At 33.1% G+C, this 22,316-nt stretch overlaps 3 protein-coding genes across 3 annotated transcripts; 2 read left to right on the top strand and 1 right to left on the bottom strand.

Annotated features, from left to right (window-relative positions):
* Window positions 1–1,791: 1,791 nt before the first annotated feature.
* On the top strand, window positions 1,792–3,634 carry LOC129002000 (uncharacterized). The gene is made up of 2 exons (XM_054429479.1): window positions 1,792–1,808; window positions 3,021–3,634. Exons 1-2 carry the CDS (start codon window positions 1,806–1,808, stop codon window positions 3,516–3,518), a joined length of 501 nt encoding a protein of 166 aa, XP_054285454.1. The 5' UTR covers window positions 1,792–1,805; the 3' UTR covers window positions 3,519–3,634.
* Window positions 3,635–6,605: 2,971 nt separating this feature from the next.
* Window positions 6,606–7,978, bottom strand: LOC129004517 (cuticle protein 16.5-like). Its single transcript, XM_054433133.1, has 2 exons — window positions 7,948–7,978; window positions 6,606–7,039 (listed from the first exon to the last, which is right to left on the bottom strand). Exons 1-2 carry the CDS (start codon window positions 7,963–7,965, stop codon window positions 6,644–6,646), a joined length of 414 nt encoding a protein of 137 aa, XP_054289108.1. The 5' UTR covers window positions 7,966–7,978; the 3' UTR covers window positions 6,606–6,643.
* Window positions 7,979–11,781: 3,803 nt separating this feature from the next.
* Window positions 11,782–14,816, top strand: LOC129004463 (proline-rich protein 27-like). The gene is made up of 2 exons (XM_054433057.1): window positions 11,782–11,837; window positions 14,433–14,816. Exons 1-2 carry the CDS (start codon window positions 11,817–11,819, stop codon window positions 14,748–14,750), a joined length of 339 nt encoding a protein of 112 aa, XP_054289032.1. The 5' UTR covers window positions 11,782–11,816; the 3' UTR covers window positions 14,751–14,816.
* The last annotated feature ends 7,500 nt before the right edge of the window (window positions 14,817–22,316 follow it).

The raw sequence follows: 22,316 nt of genomic DNA, 5'->3' as shown, positions 1-22,316 counted from the left end.
ATAAAAGGTTAGTACGTGTTAAACCTGCCATTGATGACACTGACTGTGTTACAAAAGAACAGACTATAACTTATAATAAAAAACTATATTGTTGGGATGCCAAAAAACAATTCATAAGAAATCTACCAGAGGGGAAACATTTGGATGATATTTGTCTAATGTCACAATCTATGCATTACGATGGATCAAAATTTGTATATGGAGAAAAAAAGTTTAATTTGATGGAATATAATCCTGATTTATTAGTTGCTGACCCCACATCTTTGAGTGGATTTAAGTATATAGATAATAGACCATATATACCAGAAAACTATGTATTTAAAAGAATGGAAGATAATCTATTGATTGGGGCTAATGGTGATGTATTTAGAGTTACAGGAAAGGATGATGTTATAAAAAATGAATGAAATTGCATACGAACTTCATAAACCTGCAAGAAAGAATTTCATAAGAAGGTCTTTCAAAGTATTAGGTATAAATGAAACCATACAAATAGATTTAATTGATATGCAAAACTATGCTAGAGAAAATTCTGGCAATAAATATATTTTAACTTTAATAGATACATTTTCTAAAAAAGCTTATGCTGCTCCACTAAAGAATAAGACAGGGTTAGTGGTTACAGAAGCCATTAAAACCATTCTACCAAAGGGGGTTAAAAACATTCAATCTGACAATGGAAAAGAATTTTTTAATCAATATTTTAGCAAACTAATGAAAAAATTAAATATTAATCACTATCACACATTTTCTACAACTAAGGCTGCAATTGTGGAGAGGTTTCAGAGAACTTTAAAGAATTGGTTATATAGGGAATTTAGTGCTCAGGGGAGTTATAAATGGTTGGATTTACTTCCAAAGTTAATTCGAAAATATAATAATAAGGTGCATAGATCTATAGGAATGAAGCCTAACCAAGTAAATGTTAAGAATAGTAAATTTGTGCATGAGAGGTTGACTTCTAAAGTAGAGCAAGTTAAAAAGCCAAGATATAAGGTAGGCGATAGCGTAAGGATTTCCAAGTATAAACATGTTTTTAGTAAAGGTTATACTCCAAATTGGACAGGGGAACTATTTACAATAGCAGAAGTTAAGAATACAAAGCCTGCGACTTATATCTTGAAAGATGAAAATGGCAATATAATCAGGGGAGGCTTCTATACAGAGGAGTTGTTAAAGACCAAGTATAAGGACATGTATTTGGTAGAGAAGGTAATTAGGAGAAAGGGTGATTCGTTGTATGTCAAATGGCTTGGGTTTCCAAGTAGCCAGAACTCATGGATTTCCACTAAGGATGTCCAAGGGAGCACATCATAAGCTGGGAGCGCGCCCGAGTTCGCGTGCCGAGAGCCGGGTGGCCAAAAAAATGAGCCATATTCCAGACGTGTTTTTCAGTATTAAAAAAGTAGAAAATTTATATAGGGGTGTATAGGTCGAGAGCTGGGTCTTTAAAAAAGTGGCCAAAAAAAGCTCTTCCATTTTTTTCTCATTTTTCCCCTATAAAAAGTGCCCTAAAAGTGCCTCTAAAACGCCGAAAGTGAGGTCATATTCTCCTATTATATCTACTACCACGGTTATTTAACACACAAAACCGATTCTACAAGTTAAAACCTCCTGATTCACTAACCAAAAGTGACACTTGAACTAATTAGATTGCGAGAGGGCGACAGAAAGTGGCCCGGGTTAGATAACTTTGGCTACTTTGGATGCTCGACGGTGGTTTGGTACGGAAGTGTTGTTAGGTATATGTACTACACCTTCCCGACAGTGGCACATACAACCTGGGGCAGCCAAGTGGTACAATCATGGTGAGTAGATAAATATTAACTTTATGTATAGGAAAATATTTTTACCAAGAAACATAAAGTAGTTAGATGGTTTTCTTGTAATACAGCCAAATTTACTTATTACAAACCCGTTTTATTTTGAGCCTGAAACGTTCAATATTCAACGGATTAAAAAAAAATACGTAGAGTTTAACATTGAGTCTTTTTACGTTTAAATAAAGCTCCTTTGCCAATTAAATATGTTCTAGGAAAGTAAATTTTTTTTAAAACGTTAAAAGATTATTTTTCATTTACATTAATTATGAAATTTAAAATTTATCCAATTTACTATGAGCTATTATAACTAACAACTGTGAACTGTATTTAGGAAAAAATTATAACATAACATGAGATATTTTTGTTAATTAAAAGTGTAAGTACGCTGCTTATATGATAGACATTGAATCCATAAAAATACCTCTATTTTTATATTCAAGAGTTTCAATGATATGATTCTGATTAAGAGTGCTCAAAAGGCAAAGATTTAATGAGAATATTCAAAGGCATCTTTTAAAATGCTACTGATTAACTCAATACTTGTTCATTTTACAACTATTGCAAGCTTTAACCTTTCACCAATACATTTCTGAAATCACCATTCAGATATGGGTTTCATTTAACCCTGACATTAAACTAGTGTTCAAGGAATGTTGTTGATAAAAACCCGTGACAGAGGGAGGCAATTAATGCTCCAATGAAATTTCACTGCCCACACCTCAATACAGAGGTTAACTTTTGGTTTATTTTGATGTAAATACAAAACAATTTTATGTATTCTAATGATTGGTTTCTGTATTAACGTTCATCAAAGTTGTTATTGTGAAATTTGTTTACCATCACCATGCTAAATATGAACTAATGTATCTTTAACTTTATTGTAATGTTGTACTGCATGCAATATAATCTTTTTGACACATCTTCAATTATTTAGTCGTATCTTTGGCTCTAGTTTTAACATAAATAATGTTTCGATTTCAAAACAAGTTTTTATAAGGAATTGACGAACCAAGTTTGATTACCGATAAGTTACTTAACCGATAAGTTTACAATTACCGGTTTGACAAATTTGGAAGTCAAAGAAAAGAACAAAGTAACAGATAAGCATTTGCAATTCAGTGGTTTATATTTACAAATTACAATACTAATGAGAAACAAAAAATAACATTACTAAGATATTCCAATTTTCATTTTCAGAGGACTCTAATCGCCACCATTTTGATGTCTTGCTGTTCCTGCACTCTGGGGTCGGTGGCTCCGGGGTATGTCCACTCAGCTCCTCCAGCAGTACCACCCTACGTCACTAGAACAGATTTCCTAGTAACTCCTAGGAAGTATCCAGTCGTTGCTCCGTTTCCGCCACCACCTCCGGCGTTCCTGCCCCCGGCGTTACCACCCCCAGTATTGCCACCACGAGCTCTGCCACCCCCAGCTCTACCACCTCCAGGACTACCCCCTCCAGCTGTAACACCAGCAGTAGCTCCTAGAGCATTTCCCTCCTTTTACCCAGGGACGTTTCCTCCAGCTCTGCCTGGACCTTTCTTTCCACCGGCGTTTCCTCCACGAGGTTTCGCTCCCCTTCCTCCCCCAGGATTCTTCCCATCTCCCTTTTACTCCTCTTTCATCCCTTCTCCCTACCCTCCCTTCACGATACCCGGGTCTGCTGTCTTTCCTCCGTTCATATTTAAAAGATAGACACATGTGATGTATAGTTTCTATTATCTAGTACAAATGTATTCCTGATGTAATCTACTGCTATGTATCATAGTGTAAATTACACTAAATAAACGTGTTGTTGTTTTTGTAATGTATTTGGTATTTATAATTATTCCTAATAGTTTGTGTTGGAAATTTACACAGGGTGACAATTAACTCTTAGGACGACTTTGTAACTTGAAAGAGAAAGAGAAACTAAAAAGAGAAGGAACAACCAAATTTGGCATATCATTAGTAAGGTACTTTTTGTGTACATGGTGATCAGATGTCACCTGTGGGGTACGGCCCTTATGGAGTAAGTAGACAATCTTAAAGGTAAGCAAAGGTTTAAATGTACATTAAATTAAAGGTATTGTTGAACTAAAAATAATGCCACGAACTTGACTAAAAATTTCTAGTCAAAAGTTATACAGCCGTTCATAGATGCATTGAAATTGCAATGCTATACGCTACCTATTCAGACGGACATCCGCAGCGGACAAGAAGCCTGCTACAAGATGGAAGAAAACCATAAACGTAATCATAGGTCAATATGCACATCAAATCAAATTAAATGTATTTTATTAATAGAATAATGCCAAAAAAGTGTGTCAAAAAGATTAACTGAGTAAAAAATGGCAGCCGTTTAAACGTTCAAAATGTCAAATTCAAGAAATCTTTGAATGACTGTCATATTTCAATCTGTTGTCCATTTGAGGTCTGGTTTGTAAAATTGTTTTTTTAACAAGACCTGTCATTTGATCTACATATCACCGCTCCTTAAGCATATCTATGCTTACTTGAAAGATTTTCATCTTACTTCCTTTGGGGCGTTCCCCCAGAGGTGACATTCGATCACCATGTACAAAAAATAGTAGCTTACTATTACCAGTAATAATATGCCAAATTTGTTTGTCATAACTCTTTTCGTTGAGAAGTTAAAAATTCGTCCTAAGACTTAATAATTGTCACCCTGTAAGTTAATAAATTGTTTTGTGCAGCAATTGCAATCCACATTAGTTGACCCTCAATGACGACATTTATATAACACAACATTTAATTTAAAATTGTGTTCATTACATTAAACTGATTATGGCTTACCATTATTGTATATCACGTATACAGCATACAAAGTGTTACTCGGTATGTATAACAAGCATTGTATTCTATATCAAACAACATATTCGTCTACTGGTAGCATGAAAGTTTTCCCGATAGAATATTCGAGGACAAAATTGTAAAGACAATGCTTTAACAAATTCTAATTATACATTATTTCACCAAAGTACATATTCAAAGGCCAATAAAATTAGTCAGGGACATACTATGTATTATTACATATATTATAATATAATGCACTTTTTTGTTTATTTTCATATCGAATAATAATTATCTCAGCTCACACGAGAAGCTGAACGAGAATGTCAAGTGCATGCGGCGAGGTTGCTGCACTCATTGACTCTACCGCAGCCTGAACAACACTTTGCAGCTCACTTTTAATGATGTTTAACAGACTTTAAACTATTAAAAGGACATGTTCAATCTTAAAATTCATTAAAATGCAAATTACCGAGATTAATTTCTAAATGTCCGTTTATTAGTAAGTTGAAATAATAAAATTTCTATGATTAGTGTTGGGTTATTGAAAGGTATGGACAGCTAGGTGTACCTTTGATTGCGTTTTAATCAATGACAAAATACAAGAAAACTAGTCAAATATAAGAAACAAGTTTCACACGACAGACGATATCTTTGTTTTAGCTGCAAATATTACTGGGCATTGGAACGTCAACTCTACTTTCAAAGTTGGTTATAAGGTTTTCGTAAAACATGTAAATATAAAGAGGCAAAGAAGTATATTTCAAATTAGCTTATTTTAAATTTTTTCAACTAAGGCCTTTCTTACATTAAGTAATACATTTTCTAGTATTACGTAATAATGTTTAACTAACTCATACTGTACCTAAATAATTAAGGTCTTTTACATAGTACAAATGCTGATAAGTATTACTTGTTATAAGACCCATTTGAGGTTACTCGCTTTAAGTTTGCGTTAATAGCGGGATGGTTTTCACAAGATCACAAACATCAACATACAACTTCAACACAAGTTACACCCAAAAATATGGATAGTTAAAAAAAAAGCCATTTCAACTGGATTTAGGATACTGCATATTCCAAATAAACCCTTCGTACCTCAATAGATAGTATAACAAATATTAAAGCATTGATTATAATTTGAATCTGGCTTGTACTTTTTATCATATTTGAAAACGTTATACACGTTAAGTTCAATCTCAATCCCAACAATAGCAATACCAACTATTAAAAAGTACTTCAATATTGTTCGGCTTGGCACGTTGTAAAAAACACATGAATTGAGCATATTGCATATACATAAAATCTTTTCAAGTTGACTATGGATCAAAGCAATAGCTGATTGCAAAAATATCCTATAATCGACTAATTGAACAAAAGATTATTCATCATAAGACTCTTATTTGGAAATTTTACTTCACAAACTCTAATAATAGGTTTTCAAAGTGATATGCATAGTCTAACAAGAACAGTATACATATTTTCCGTAATCTTGATATAACTACAAAAATGAGTACAGGATTCACCATCAGAAATCTCCAGTACTGAATAAATATAAGTAGTTGTAAGTATGATTTACTGTGATTTAGACCATAGAGAACAAACTCAAACTCAAATACCTTTATTTTTTACAGTTGTTTCAAACTGCATAATAGCGTCAACAAAAATTTATCTTAATTAAAACATGTTCTTATAGATGAAATCTAAAAACTAAAGATCATTGTTATAGTCACTGCAGGCATCTTAAAAATTCCTCAATACTGTAACAACAGCGTGACAAAAGAAGACTCTTAAACCAATTGCCAAATTTGTCCACATTATTTTCCATCTTCAGGGGAGTGGGCAGTGAATTGAACGGCTTAATGCCATTGTACAGTAAATTATTTTCAAAAAAGCATTTTGTGTTTTGGAATGTTATTCTAATAATAATATGAAACTTGAGGTTATGGTGAAAACTAAACAAATTCAGGTGACAATTAGCACAAAAAATACTATATAATAAAGTTTTATTTTATAGCTTTAACAAATTATTTCACAGCTACAACAGGAGCAGGGGCTACAGGGGCAACAACTGGAGTGGCAGCGTACTTAGCGGGGGCCGCTACGTAGGGGGAAGCAACATAGGGAGCAGCAACGTAGGGGGCGGCAGCGTAAGGTGCAGCGGCATAAGCGGCAGCTACGTAGGGGGATGCAGCGTAGGGTGAGGCAACGTAGGGAGCAGCAGCATAGGGGGCCGCAACGTAGGGTGCAGTAGCATAGGGGGCAGCAACGTAAGGGGCGGCTAGTCCTCTGTTCACAACGTTGACACTAGCAGCATAGGGTGGTATGTTGTATGGGGCGGCGTTGACGTATGCGGCGGGGGCGGCAACCACAGCGGAGGCGGTGGAGATGCCGATACATCCCAGGAGGGCGGCCAAAGTTATCTGCAAGAAAAAATAGTAAATGTTGTGTTTGAATAAAAACATTGCTTATAACGATTGTCTAGAATATAAGCTATCGACAATTTCCAAGTCAACGGAAATGACTGTTTGTTACTATACTGCAAACTGCTGAGTGTTATGATACATGTAAGTATATTGTATTTCATACTTTGTAAGCAATGAAACTAAACTGCCTTTTTTCGACCCCCTAGCAAATAACAATTTGGCAAAAATTATAGTTGGTTATATATGTAGTTATTGCAAAAGTTATAATTTTTTAACAACGATTTTTAAGTTTTACTAAGTACTTCTAAACAACAAGTATATAAAAGTTTGCAACTATAATCACATCAAAGGAAAAAAAACTATACGCATAATTAGTATTACATGGTTATGCTAAACACTGGTAATTTGAGTGTAATGGATGTAACATACTTTTTTAAGTGCAAATGACTCATAATTGGGTTTCCTTATGATTTTGGCTACTGTAGGTATACCAATAGTGACAAAATTATCAAGGCATCCGTTTCCACTCCTCGGAAATACAAACACTAAAAGGCATAATCATATTAAAGGAGAGAAAGAATTACATGCATTAAAATTTACTTTTATGTAATAAAGTATATTTTGCCGTTAGTAGATAAATCACGGAAATGCATAGGTTGCTTTCCTCAAGAGATTGGGGGGTTGAGTGAACCACTAACGTAATTAGAACTTTTGAGAAAAATAACTTTCAACATGATATATTTTAACTAAAGAATGTTTTTTAACCTGTTGTTATACGAGTTTCCCTTAAGTTTCAATAGTAAAAATCAAACTTACTTAAATAAAAACCTAGACACGTCACTAACAAAATATTACAATCCAGCAATCAACCATTTTTAAATTTGAGCTAAAGTAGTTTTACTTACGATGATTGTTGATGCCATGTTGCCTGTTTGATTGTACTGAGTACTTTGATGATTCGGTGTATTGTGTATTGGGTTATATAGCCAAGAGGCCAATACAGGTGCCAAGTACAACACGCAATAAGGACTTCTTTGCATGCCCAAGTGACTTATGGAAAGTTGTTCCCAGAAATGCCTTCATAATCTTGTACTGGACAACATTTCCGTTTACAGTAAATTGTACACAAATACATGGCTGAAAACAACGTATCGCTGGAATTATGGCAGCTTTATTAATTTGGGTTCGATAGACAAAGTACACTAGTGGTTAGTGAGGGAAGTCACGTTCAGCCAGCAACAATCTGTGCACATAGTAAATATATGTGTTCGTCTAAACTTATATGTTTTGTGAGACGTGAAATATGCACTATTTTTTATAGTTAAATATAAACCAAACTAATCTGTTTCAAGAAACTCTTAACTACATACAGATATAGCATCCTTATAATATATGATTCAATAATATTTCAGTTTCATATTTGTTTAGGCTGGCATAAAAGTCAAATGCTTGCATAGTAAATTGCTTCATAAGTTAAGGCCTAGTTTATCTTATTGGAGAATTTGAACCCACTTAAGAAGGGACTTCGGTTGATGCAAATTGTACAAGTTAATATATAACTGGGTTGTCTTAGTCTTGTATTGGACATAAAACGTGTAATTAAGACTGGTTTGGTTGGTAGAGTACTTTCCAAAGAAATTTCTAAGTTCAAAACTTTGTAATGCTTTAAATACTATAAAACTGTATTTACACATCGATTAAAGTTTGGGAGACAAAGGGGACCAACTTAGGTTGGGCGTTTGTGGATTGTACATTACTGGAATACATTACTTATTTGGAATACATTTGTACTGTTAGTTGTAATGTGTTAGTTAAGTTTTTTTCACCTGAGGACGGGATCAGATTCCAGATCCCGAAACTTTGTGTATTGTTTTTTACATTCGTGATGGAAAATGTCCGCAATAAACCTTTGAACAACAAAGGGGACGTTGTAAAAACAATTGCTTATTATAGTTTTTTCACACCGAAACAAGATCACAGAAATGGCATGTGAACTAACGGAAATAATTACTAGCCATACACTAAGACTATTATGGCTAGTCATTATTTCCGTTAGTTTACATTCCATTTCTGTGATCTTGTTTTGGTGTGTAAAATTATTATATGCAATTTAGTTTTTACAACTTCTTCTTTGTCCCCAAAATTTTAATCGAGATTTGAATTTAGTTTTGTGGTATTTAAAGCATTTCTAAGTTATTGAAATTATTAATTTATTTGTAAAGTACTGTACCAACCAAACTAGTCATACTTAAAACCGTTGATCAAACTTCAAAAAGTTGTAGCAGTTTCTATGATATTGCCAGGATTTATATTTCATTTCGTAGTGTTGGTGACTGTTATTGAAATAAATAACAAACATTGAACCTTTTAGTCAATATCGTTTTTATGCTTGTTGAATATGTCAAGGATTGTATCAGATTTACCTAAACAACATTGACGGCCGTCTCATTAAAAATTAGTGGAACGCGGGTTTGTATTTTGTAATTTTGTTGAATCAAAATTGACCCGCAGACCTAGATGAGCTATGTTTCACGAACCAGGAACAACAGCTCTCCTAGAAACTTCATTAATGTAATTTACAGACGACATCATTATACATAAAGTTAATTCCCACGTACCGATAACACCAATTATTTCCAACTAACCGCCTTCTCCAAACTTCACTGAAACCTTGCAAGTGTAAACAAACAGGGTTTGTGTATTGTAGGTGTAGAGTAAGGGGATGAAATATATTGCGACGGTGGCGCTGTGCCAAGAACTGTGGCCAGTCGCTGAACCACAATCATGCATGCTGTTACGCCTCACATGTGACCCTTGGGACGAATAAAGAGTATACACGTGGCAAGATTGTTTTGAACTTTTTGCGTAATACCCTGATACACTACAATTTTCCTTTTTCATTCAACTTTTTATATCAAATTAATATCAACTTTTAATTAATAACCCATAAAGTGTAGGTAAAATAAAAATGACTTTACGTTGATTTACTTTGGTTAGGGTATATATTTTTCTTTGAATGTAGCAGAAAATTAACAAATTTTAAGAATCAAGAATCAATATTATATTCCGTTAGACACGTACATGCATTTGGATACATCAATAAAGTTGATTACATGCTGCAAAAACACAAGTCGAAGATGGGGTGTGATCTTATTCTGCAGGATACTTGCACCTAACAAGATTTGTTGTGCTTAATTGAAATATTAAAATTTGGCTCATGCCTCAATATTTAAACCATTAAAATTCATCCCTAGTAATAATATGGAAAGTAATGATGCATATCATAGGATGCTTACTTAAATTACTTCTTTCGCTGTTCAATTAAATATATTTTAATAATTTGAATAGTTTCTTCTCGAACTTTGGGCTTTCATTTTGAACTTTACTGAATTACTAAAAAATAAAAGTGAAAGTTGGGGAATATTTTTAAAAAAGTAAAATGTAAAACCAAATTAGCATAAGCATACCATATAGTCCTCCATATTGAGAATGTAAAGTAAATACTAATGTATCAAAGGAAATACTAATAAAAAACAAAATCTGGTTTCTCTAATTAAAAAGGCTCAAATCAATATAAGAGTTTTATTTTATAGTTTAACTTAATTTAGAACCCAACCACTCTAAACGATCAGTAGATGTTGGTCATTTTATACAATGAATAATTAATTTCCTTGACTGAAGTGTTAGACACATTAACTGTCAAAACTGCTGACAAGTAAAGTAATACACATGCATTTGTATTATAAAATACATCACAACAACATTGTAATAAACATTTTGTGGAACATTAAACGAAAAAATACTCCATTGCTACAACATGTTCATTAAGAGCATTAAACAATATCCATATATAAACCCCAAAGTACCCATGATTTTTTTAGAAAAACTATAAGTCACACCCCCATAAACCATATACTTAAAATGTTCGTCATGAGGAGAAACCTTGCGCAAGACTGTCCATCATTTCATAAATTGCCCTTTATGGTCGTAATTCCTTTCTAAAGGGAACTGTTAATTGACAAATTAATTGACATAGTTGTACACGAGTTACATAACAACTTAAAATGTTTACAGTTTTAATGTATACGAATCAATTTAGTCGAATAATTATTGTATTCAAACAGCCACGATTTAAAAAATTCATTTCGTTTAATTTATTTTAGAAATACTTTTCTTATTTATAGTAGGAAGTTACATCCGTAAGACCAAGCCGATACGCCACCTTTTACAATAGGCCAATAAATGAACTAAAATGTATGGACTTTATAAGGTATTTTTATAAAAGACAATGTATTGTAACGTTGTATGATTTTTTCGTACCCATGGCAAAATATGCGATGAATTCAAACAAAAGCGTAGACGAAAATCAATTAAACGTAATACTCTGATGACCATTTGCAGAAAAACTTAAGTACTGCGCTTTTAAATTTTGTATGTCGAGTAAACTTTAAACGTTTTTGCAGACCACTCATATTTTGATCGTATTTTTAATCGAATGAAACTCTTGTTGAGGCTTACATATATGAAATATCATTTGAGTCTCTTAACTTTCAACTGCAATATCGGTCAATGAGTTATAATGTGCTTAAGAGCCAAGTTTGGCCGATGCCCAAGGTCCATGTGTCAACAATTGACCAACTCCTCGTGCTCGGACTGAGTTCTCGGGCTCTGCCCCACTGGTCCCCACCCTCGGGCCCTACTATATAACACATACTGACTGTTGGAGGATCATCAGCTACTACCCTAGCAACTCATCAACCAACTACCATCAACCATGGTGTCCACCAGCTTTTTGGTAAGTTAGAATTAAAAAATCTAAAAGAGGATGTTTATCATTTAAATATTTTTAAATACCTAACAGTATAATATAGCTTTTTGGGACAATATTAAAACTAAAATACCTTTATTAAATCTGCCGAAATAAAATTTTAGGTAATGTGATTGCTACCATTAAATATAAAAAATATATAGCGGAAAAAACAAACGCAATTTTATACAAACTTTATTAAAACAAATATATTAATATGCTTATGTTTATTTTTGTTAAATATATATTAATGTTATGTTATACGAAGGAAAAAATAAACTAAATTGCTTGTGAAAGGTTAACAATTATTTTGTAACTGCGTCCAACAAAACATCTGTTTCAGTACAATATACTTGTTTCGCCTCTAATTAGTGTGAATTTTTCCTAAAAAAGCACTTTCCTCATAACTAACTAGCATGTAAAGTCTTCTCAAATATTTACAAAGTTTAGGTACGAAAAATAAGAAATTGTGTAAAAGTATAAAATGTTGAGACGCAGCAGCACTTACACGGTTGACCGATTTATCCTAAGGGCAGAAGGGCCAGAAATGTTTGAAAGGGCAGGGATGTCGTCAGAGGCCTCTACCACCCGACTGTTCTCACGTCCGTCGCGCTGAAAATACTTCGCTTACCTTGGTGTTCATTTTGGGGTTGAGGTAAATTGGATGTAGGCGTTTGGACAGATACTCGCTACAGAGCTTTGTGTCCAACGACGTAAAATTAATGCTGCTAAAAGTTAATCAATCAAATAGTATTTCGATTTTTTCAAATTCAAATTCTAAAAAATATTTATTAAAGATATTACAACTGCTTGGCCTTGCCAAGTTACAAAACCTGCCGGTGAGGTCTAATTGATACATAAAAGTAACAAACAAATTTTACAAATTGTTTCCATTTTTCTTAAGTATATAAATGTTCTAAAACAACCGGCTCTAAGGCGGGTTTTGGCAGGCACCTATCTTGAAACGGAGTAATTGGCAGCAGAAATACAAAACTCTAAATTTAATTGCTTAATAATCTACCATTCTATGCGCATTATATTCCGTGTTTTTGTTTTCCTCGTTTTACCAGGGGGTATTTTATTGCAGAGGCAGTGTCAACATAACTGGAAAATTATAAAAGAATAATTGGCGGAACCATTCGGTACCTTGGAAAGTATACAAGTTATTGATAAGAGCTACACCGGTGTAGGTTTTTGTATAAAATAGAGTTCTCCTCACCTAAGAAATATATGTAATTTTATTTGATAGTGACAGAATCCAACCACCGAGTCACGTGCCTTTGCTACATAGCTAAACAGACCAGCCAATGTTTTTTGAAAGGGGTCTGTGATTTGTGTGTCAGTTCTCAATTTAAAATTAAACATTTAAAATATGAAATAATGACGTTTCTAACTAAAAAGAAAACAGGTCAACCATAAAGTATGTTCACCCCAATTGGTAGGTCTTAAAAACCCCCGGTTAATATTATCGTTGTATTAAATTTAAATATTACTCACACAATATTAATAGTTATACCTGTAGTTCAAGTAAAAATCCATTGCGGGTGAATCGTAATTTGGGTCATAATAAAATATAATTCAATTCTAAACATATGACTCGTAATAAAAAGGTTCAACAAAGTTTACTTGTGTTATTAAAATTTGATAGTTAAAACGTAATTTTATACTGTAGGTTGTGGATTCAGGCTAAAAATCTCAAACATTACTTGAAGCTTACGGGATGTTTTACAACTTTACAAGTACAGGATAGAAAACAAATAAAATTACATAATAACAAAAAAATATAAATATTTTAAAATAAAGAATTGATGAGCAGTCGAGTACACTGTAAAACAGTAATTACAATCCGCTGCATTGATTTGAAAAAGAAGAGTTATTACATCGTCATTTACAGTAGAAAGTGAATATTTAATGCACTTCGTAGCCACCAATTACTGGGTCTGATTGAACCGAGTGCGTTGACAGCAATTGTCGACCACGCGCAAGGCCACACGCGGCAAACACAATCTGAACGTGCAAACAAATTTATTTATCAACGAGTCGTAGAGTTTATAAAACACTTTAAAACTTTTAAGCCTTTAAAGGGCTTTCCTAGGGAAAATGTCTATGTATATTCTTTGATGGATTAAGCTTGTTTGAAAGAGTTTTGGTTTCAATTTTGTTGAAAAATGCTTTTAGATGTTTATTGCGTTTTATTCATCGTTCTAACTTAGTGACGATTGACCATTAGCAGTAGAGAGGAGGGGAGGAACCACCTGAAAGACATAGGAATGTACTATTATGAAAAACTACATTAATTTATCCATATACCCCACTGGATGTAGAGGGCAGCCTTCCATGCCACCCTCCGACTTAAATCACCACCACTGTTCTCACTCAAGCATTGTTTTTCTAGTAGGGCATGTTGTATTGCCTCAAAAATTATTAGCTCTTTTGTAGTTTTAGAAACGGAATTTTATTTTAACATTGCTTATTTTAAGGCCTGTGAATTTGTTTTTAAACCAGTTTGCACTTGTGTTATGTTAGCACGGCCATAATGCTAGTACTGGTGTTATACTTATTTTAAATTCTCATACCCCACAGTTCGCCACCCTCGCTGCCCTCATGGTCGCCCTAGGCGGTGCCCAAGGTGGAGTAGTCCCTGTAGCAGCCCCATACGCTGTGGCTCCCTTCGCCTCCAGCTACAACGCTCACACCGTCCACCACAACATCGCCACCCCAGTCGCCGCCCCTGTGGTTGCCGCCCCCTACGTTGCGGCCCCTGCTGTTGCCGCCCCCTACGTTGCTGCCCCCGCTGTTGCCGCCCCCTACGTTGCGGCCCCCGCTGTTGCAGCCCCCTATGTAGCCAGCCCCTACTACGCTCCTGCTGCCTACCCCTACACCTACCCTCTTCTGAAGTAGACATGCGAAATGTTCTTATTACGGATCTCTTTTCCTTAAATAAATTTCTATAGTCTATGATGTTTATATTCTTATTTTTCAATGTGTGTTAACCTTCTCTTACTGCTTTTTTAACACTTATAGTGTAACATTTTCGTACAGATAAAAAAAAAACATTATGTTGAAATCTCCTAATGAATTATAGATAATCACAAAAAAGCCTAACCTGCTGAAAGATTTGAGGTTAATTAGTAGTCCTACTAAAGTGTTAACAAATCAAGTAAAAACATATATTTACGTGGGAATTGGATATAACTGAACCCTCATATTTATTGAGTGAAGCTAATGCATATTTGAACTTTTACTCACTTAAAAAAAAATAAATGGGAAGTATTCGAGATAGTCATTAGGACAAAGTATAGAGTTCGATTTTCATCATCAATGTTACTTACGAACAAATAAAGTCTGAGAAAGCCTTGATTGAAAAAGTCCCAGATAACTTAATAACCTGACTTAAGAACCATCGATCTCTATTATTACAAAATTCTATGATGCCAAAATCTATAGAATATGGCTTTCTGATTAAATGTCTTTCCTAATTAATTTAGCCAAGGAATGATGCTTATCGTGAATGTAACGATTTTAAACCTTTTTCATATGTTTGGAGAACAAAACTCGAGAAGAATAAGTTACGAAATCAAAGTCGTTCCTAAAGTTAGCAACACACACGTGAACTTGGTCGAAGATGTTACAAGAATGTGCGCATTGTGTGTGTGCGACTACTCTTGACCTAATGCTACCTGTTACTCAACGATAGAAAGCTCGGTCGAGTTATGTGTGACAACGCACTGATGTCGACCTACTGCCATAATGCTTTCAGTCGGTGTTGACTCTGGTCTACTGCTGGATAAGGACTTTGCCGGGAAACTGAACAAGAGAAAATATAGGCGAAGTTGGCTAAGCGATCAGAGAAGCTGCCGCCCTAAAAGTATATATAATGTATGGGATGGTTGAAAGCAAGGTTTGTATATACTATGTGCGATTATCGATGATTTTCTAGGGCTCATAGTTGATGTCGCGATAGTGTTTTAAATGATAACTAACCTACTAACCAATTTGGTTGTGGTTGTTTGTGTTATTCAAATGCACTTACGACCAAATAAGTAAGAAAGAAAATAAATTATTAAAAGAGTTAAAAAGTGTACATTCCTTTAGTCAAACAATAACAAGAACAATAATAATGCGTTGCTAAGAAAACATCAGCTGACGCTACACCTACAACTACTCTCTGACCTCAAAGAGGTGGTTATATTTATGTTGCCCACGTTAGTAAACACAATTTTGTAGAAAAGAACCAATATACGTATAGTTTTTGTCTTTTTTTATTGGGTGACACTTTGTGTACCTAAGAAACACGATTAAGAAGTGGGTTTAAAAAAATTGGTTTTGATTATAAAAAAATATGAAAATATCAAAGTGATGGATTTATAGGGGCTTATTAGTGTACGCATGGGTTGCAAAACGTAATAATAAACAATTTATTTCATAGGATCAATTTTTGTGCACATACAACCAAGCAAAACCAACCAGCTTTACAAATAAACTGATGTGTTAAAATATCAAGTTCTGTCATGAAAACAGTCTACGGATTCTCAACGGTCGTACATAAGGGATTCGAAAGTAACAAAAACAGTTTCAGCAGAAAATAATTCAATATTAGACTCACCATTGTGGGATAAGTTAAAATTGATTAAAATTTGAAATCACCTAGATGGTAGAGAAATACCCCCGCCACAGCAAACCTGCCGACTAAGCGAATTTCCATTTGTCTTAATTGATTTTCAATTAAATATATTTTAATAACATTAGGTTTAACGAGTACCTAGGTTTGCTGCTACAAGGAAACTAATAAAGTGTGTTTTTTTGTAAAATATTGATAGCTTAGTACAAAATAAATAAATTTGATCAAAATACAAAATATATCCATAAACAAGCAAACTACAACATTTTACAATATTCTCTATAAGAATAACATGGGAATTTTAAATTTAAATTTTTTTAATTTTCTCCGTTACTATTAACCGAACAAAAATACTTTTGTATACTAAATTAATTGTTTTTTTGAGCTCTTTAAAAAGGTCTAAAGAGAAATTGGGAAATTTTGTGTTTTGAGGGTCAAAAGTGAGAAAAACCAATTTTTACCCCATAAAACCCCCCGTAAAGCCCCGTTCCCATGGTCCGATCATGCTGGTTCGCGAACTCATTCAAGTTTATCCCGCTTTACACCTTTAAACCAAATTTCATCAAAATCGGACAAAAATTACTCAAGTTATCGCGTTCACGGACGTATATATATAAGTCTATATATATATATATATATATATATATATATATATACATATATAAAAATTTGAACGAATGGTGTTTTTGGCCTCTGGGGACATCAAAATGAAAAAGTAAATCGGTCCCGGGTCTAGGTCTTACCGTGCCACCTACGGTAATAGCTACTTCCCTATACTTCCCTATAGGGAAATTCGCTAAAAAGTATGCACATATCTCGAATCACCCCAAGTATAAATATTTTCGTAGTTAATCGTATGACACAAACAGAAAATAACAGTGGGAACATGTCTGAAAACACAGACGTAAAAAATGAACATATGATCAGTTAGTACGTACGCTGATATGATCAGTCAAGTCAACCTTTAATTGATGAAGTTGTATCAATGTAGTTTGATTGGCAGTTAGCCAAGAACGGGCCGAGATTGAGCAAAGCCTTGGGATGTCAAAAGTCATAAAGAGGCTAATCTGACACACTGAGTCAACCGGGAGATTCCTTTCACTCAGCTGATAATTGAAGGTAACAATCTTCATTACAACAATGAAAACGAAAACTGGTGAATATGTTAGGGAAACATTGGAAACAGAGTATTTAACAAATGTTTACTACTAACGAAGTGTGTGCTGCAAAGCTTTAAATGTGCTTTTCCGAAAGTTTTTTTTTTATATTAAGGTACACATAGTTTAAAAACTGTAATACATAGAGACTTAAAATTTTGCATGCATTAGTCTGGGTACTTGGTGAGTACATTGAACCAATCATATATTATTGATTAGTAATAAATTTGTAATACAATATTTTATTTTTATTTTCAAAATATCGCATAAAAATTTGTATATTTAAATGGTTAAAAATTGTTTTATGTTTATATATTTCTTTAAAAAGTGGTTTAACATAAAGATATGGATGTGATAATTAAGTGTATAAAAAATCAGTAAGATAGGTTTGGTGGTTTTCGTGCTATATTTACTTGAACTTGTAGAGAAACTCCATTTAAAAAGCATTGAACCAGAAAAGGTACAGGCTCCCCTTAAGAAGGTTTAAATACCAATAAATATGTGGTGTTCGCCTACTAATCAAAAATCTACCTGATCCTGAGAAAAGTCAGTAGCTGTGAATCATTGGGTTTTTGGAAACTGGTTAAAGAACCAACTGATCTTAGCACGATCTTAGCTGATCTTGACTGATCTTAGCTGATCTTAACTGATATGTTCACGGATGTAATCTCATCCATTAAACACTCAAATTTCAGTAATTTTCACATTTTCAATCTAACATCCACTAATAAATTGGGGTGTCCGATTTCAATCAACTTAAAAACGCAATTAAATCGTTACTATGATTGCACATCCATTTGGTGAAAATAATAAGTTATGCCCTAAAATAAACCATCCCAAAAAAGCTACATTTATCATATATAATTTCCGTAGCAAAATACCATGAATATTTGTCTAACAGACGGTTGAAAGTGTGTAAGTTACCATTATAATAATTGCGTTTATTTATAATGCATCGACGTTTCAATAAATCAATCAATGCATACAGTGCAATAATTGTTTTAATTTAAGTTCAAAATTATGATTATAATTATTAACACTCTCTGTATGTCAACAGCGTTCGTTTAATAGAAAAGATCAAACAGATTTACTCTCAAAATAGAATTTTTTATGAAGTCTAATTACTCAATTATCTAATTTGATAAGGCTGAAATAACCAGTACAAAAGACCATCAGATTAGACGTTTAATTAGTTTGTTAGTTTTTGAGTATTGTGAATGGGATGCTGGCAAACTTATCACAATAGCCAATCGTATTTAGAAGTTTAGTAATAATTCTATTTAGCGCAATAAAGTCAAAATTGACATGTCTAATTATAATTATGAAAAACACAAAAATGTTATAAATGATTCGTAGATAATCAATGAGTGTTATCAGCTTGTCTTGGAAGAATTTTCATGTTGCACCAGTATAATATTAGCCAGGAATGTTAATATTTCTTAGTTTGCGTGATTCCAATGCTTAAAAGATTTTTCACTGCCTAAAGGAGTCGAAACAGATATTGTAGCTACATAACTACATTTATTTATTTAATGTTATAAACTATGGAAACTGCCATGTTATTATAAATAGGTTGATGTCATAAAATTAAGAAGTTGATGTTAACCTGTGTTTTATGTTTACAAGAACCTAGCTTGACCATCAAGTGCTCTATTGAAATGTATACTAAGATACAGAAACTGCATGGAAAGCATCCTAAACTAACTGATAATATGATGTTGAGATAATTATATTTATGAAACTAAAACTATGCACAATTTTACCATTAATACAAATACCACTGGTTTTAAAAACGTATCCAATCATCAATGCTGCAAAATTAAACGAGTGTGCTTTACATATTCTATTAAACAAGTCTACAATGTTCATGAAAAGCCCAAAGTTAATGATATGAAAAAACTATAATGTCTCCCACGGTTCATAAAATCAATCTGTTTATCAACAAAAATGTTTTTAAGATGATTTAGGTTTTAAGGTACAGCAAAAAAATTAATAACTGTAAACTGACGACACTGACCAACAACGACAATGTCATTGCGCCACGACTTGACTGTCGCTTCAATTAGTAACTGATAGAGTATTTAATAAATCATTGCTGCAATTTATAACTTTAAGATGCTTGGTTTTTAAAAACGTATAGACTAACTGCAATACTTTGAATAACCAGACTGGAAATTTTTATTTTGAGGAGTGTATATATTTTACCCTGTATGCGCTAACAAAATATAAATTATGTATTATAATTAAGCACAATCAAATTTATTATTTTAAGTTATTAGTATTATTTTAAGTATATTGGATATTATTGGCGAGATATAAGAAGTATAAAAGGGCGAGAATCCCCTGAAGTATTGTAAGGGGAATGTCTTCCTTCTTTAACCATCCCAAAACTAACGATGACGGATCATGGCATGACCTTGACGTATCAGTTACTAACAAGCTTGGAATATTCCTGCCACGCCCCCGGGATCATATGTACTTTTAATGTAATGCGGATGTTTATAAAAAGTAATACTAGTAAAAAAATATTCACAGGTCTTAATATTAAATGTTTATGAAATGTATCGAAATTCATTGTAGCATATGCATTCAATTAAATTAAAATTAAAAAAAAATTAAAATTCAAAACTATGATACATTTTATCATAAACTACTATTTGAGTTTATATATTTGTATTGGAATAGCAACAATAGTTGTATATTTACAAAGTATAAATGATGAATAGACTGGAATGTATAGAATGATTAATAGACTAACACCTGGTTGGTTTTAGTTAGAATCCTGCAAACCAGCTTTCAATTAGTTTACCTAGGATGAAACGATATGACAAAAGGAAGTTTGATTATTGCATCACATTGTTAAAATGTGAAATTACTAAATGTGATATGATTTTGAAAGACACAAAAAAGGGTGAAAAGGGTGTATGAAAAAATACGATTGTAAATTAAACACAATTTTTATTTACTTGTGAAACAATTTTGTAAAGCATACATAAAAAAAATAAATGAAAGTAAGATTTCATAGAAATAAATAACATAATAAATTTGCTCTTTTAATGATTTTCTAGGAATTTGGGTAAATGTTTATATCAAAAGTCACACTCTGTCCATTAATTCCAAACAAATGTATACAATTTATTTGTTCTAAGAACATTGGTCTAAGAAGAAGATTCGTGATAGGTTCTAAGAAGAAGAACGTTTGTGGCACGTGATTGGTTAAAATTATACTTTGTTATCTTATTCGGGTTTTCTATTTTTTTTTTGTCAAATTATAACGATATTCATTTTTATTCTGTTTTCAGTTTTATTTCAGTTTATTTTCAAGACTTGGTTAATATCGTCATATAATTTACATTACTACATCGACTATAGCTATTTGACCATTGCCTGTCAATTTAGTTAAGTAAATATATATATGGGGAAAATATTTTATATGCTTGTTATTTTTCTGTTAATAAGAAAAAGAAATTACAGGCCTATGTTAATAATACATTTTGGTTTACCTTTTAACATGTTGATCAGGAATTGAGGCATTTTTCCTAAATCACCTATTGAGTCTGAAAAATCACCTATCAATTTTGAGAAGCAAATAATTTAAAACAAAATACAAAGTAATATTTTAAATCATGTATTCCATACATCCCATATATATTATGACACATTTACCAAAGTTTGTTAAAGAAATATTGCTGGCACAAATTATAAGATAAAAAATTCTTAGATAAACAATCTTATCGTAAAAATAAAAATTAATTTCATAGTTTTTGAAAATAAGAATAAACAAAATTATTTTACATTCAATGTAACTAATTTTGCTGTCGGAACGCCATCCGATATTGCTTTAACACATTTTCTTCCTGACTTTATCCAATTCACAAAACATACCAGATGGCTTGATGTGCAAACCAGTGACAATGAAACAAAGACCACCATATTGACATGAGCGACCAAGAAGAGAAAGGCACAAGGTCAAGGTCATTGATAAAAAGCGGTCGCTGCGCTCTACTCACGTGATAGTTTTTGGCTAGACATTATATTTAGAATGCTGGGAAGTGGGAGGTACCAGGCAAAGACCAACTATCTTTTGTGACAATGCAACAACATTACAAGCTAAATACACATTACTACTGTGTATAATACTGAATATCAATTATCAAATATTTGGTCTTCGTGGTAGAGTATCCATTTTAAACATTTTCTTTTTGCGATGGTTTATTTAGATACTAAAACCATTCCAAATATACTATAGTTATATAGTATAGTTTCTGGGGAAAAACTACTGTAAATTAATAGAAAACGATTGTAGAACCACTGTAAGCTTTTAGTACAAATACAAATAAAAATAAAAATAACTTGAATTACTACTTTACTTTTATTGTTTAAAAGCCATAAAAACTACTTCTGGAAGTATAATGTATTGCCTTGCCACCTTGTACAAGGAAACACCAACAAACAATCCGTATCCATACGTCCTTTATAGTTTCTCAGAGGGCGTATCTAGCAGAGTCGGACAGGATACAAGTCCTGCGTCAAGGATATAAGGATATGTGACGTCACCAGGACCAACTGCACCGGAGGAAGTCTCCTGCAAGGTTGAACAAGATCTGGTCTATTTCTAGCTCCCCTCCTTACGTGCAAATACGACAAACGAGTAAACCGACAGTTTGCAAAAATGATCCGTAACCAATT

The sequence above is a fragment of the Macrosteles quadrilineatus genome, unplaced genomic scaffold (genome assembly GCF_028750875.1).
Source record: "Macrosteles quadrilineatus isolate MER2022 unplaced genomic scaffold, UCM_ALF_1.0 Scaffold_9__3_contigs__length_116548681, whole genome shotgun sequence".
NCBI classification, from domain to species: domain Eukaryota; kingdom Metazoa; phylum Arthropoda; class Insecta; order Hemiptera; family Cicadellidae; genus Macrosteles; species Macrosteles quadrilineatus.
The sequence above is the reverse complement of the archived record's forward strand: the minus strand, read 5'-3'. Positions and strand labels throughout refer to the sequence as shown.

What these genes read in the sequence shown, in the direction of transcription:
- LOC129004463 (XM_054433057.1), top strand. Translation starts at nt 11,817, where the DNA reads ATGGTGTCCACCAGCTTTTTG. An exon ending in TGGTGTCCACCAGCTTTTTG is followed by an intron (nt 11,838 to 14,432) that starts GTAAGTTAGAAT and finishes CATACCCCACAG; the next exon opens with TTCGCCACCCTCGCTGCCCT.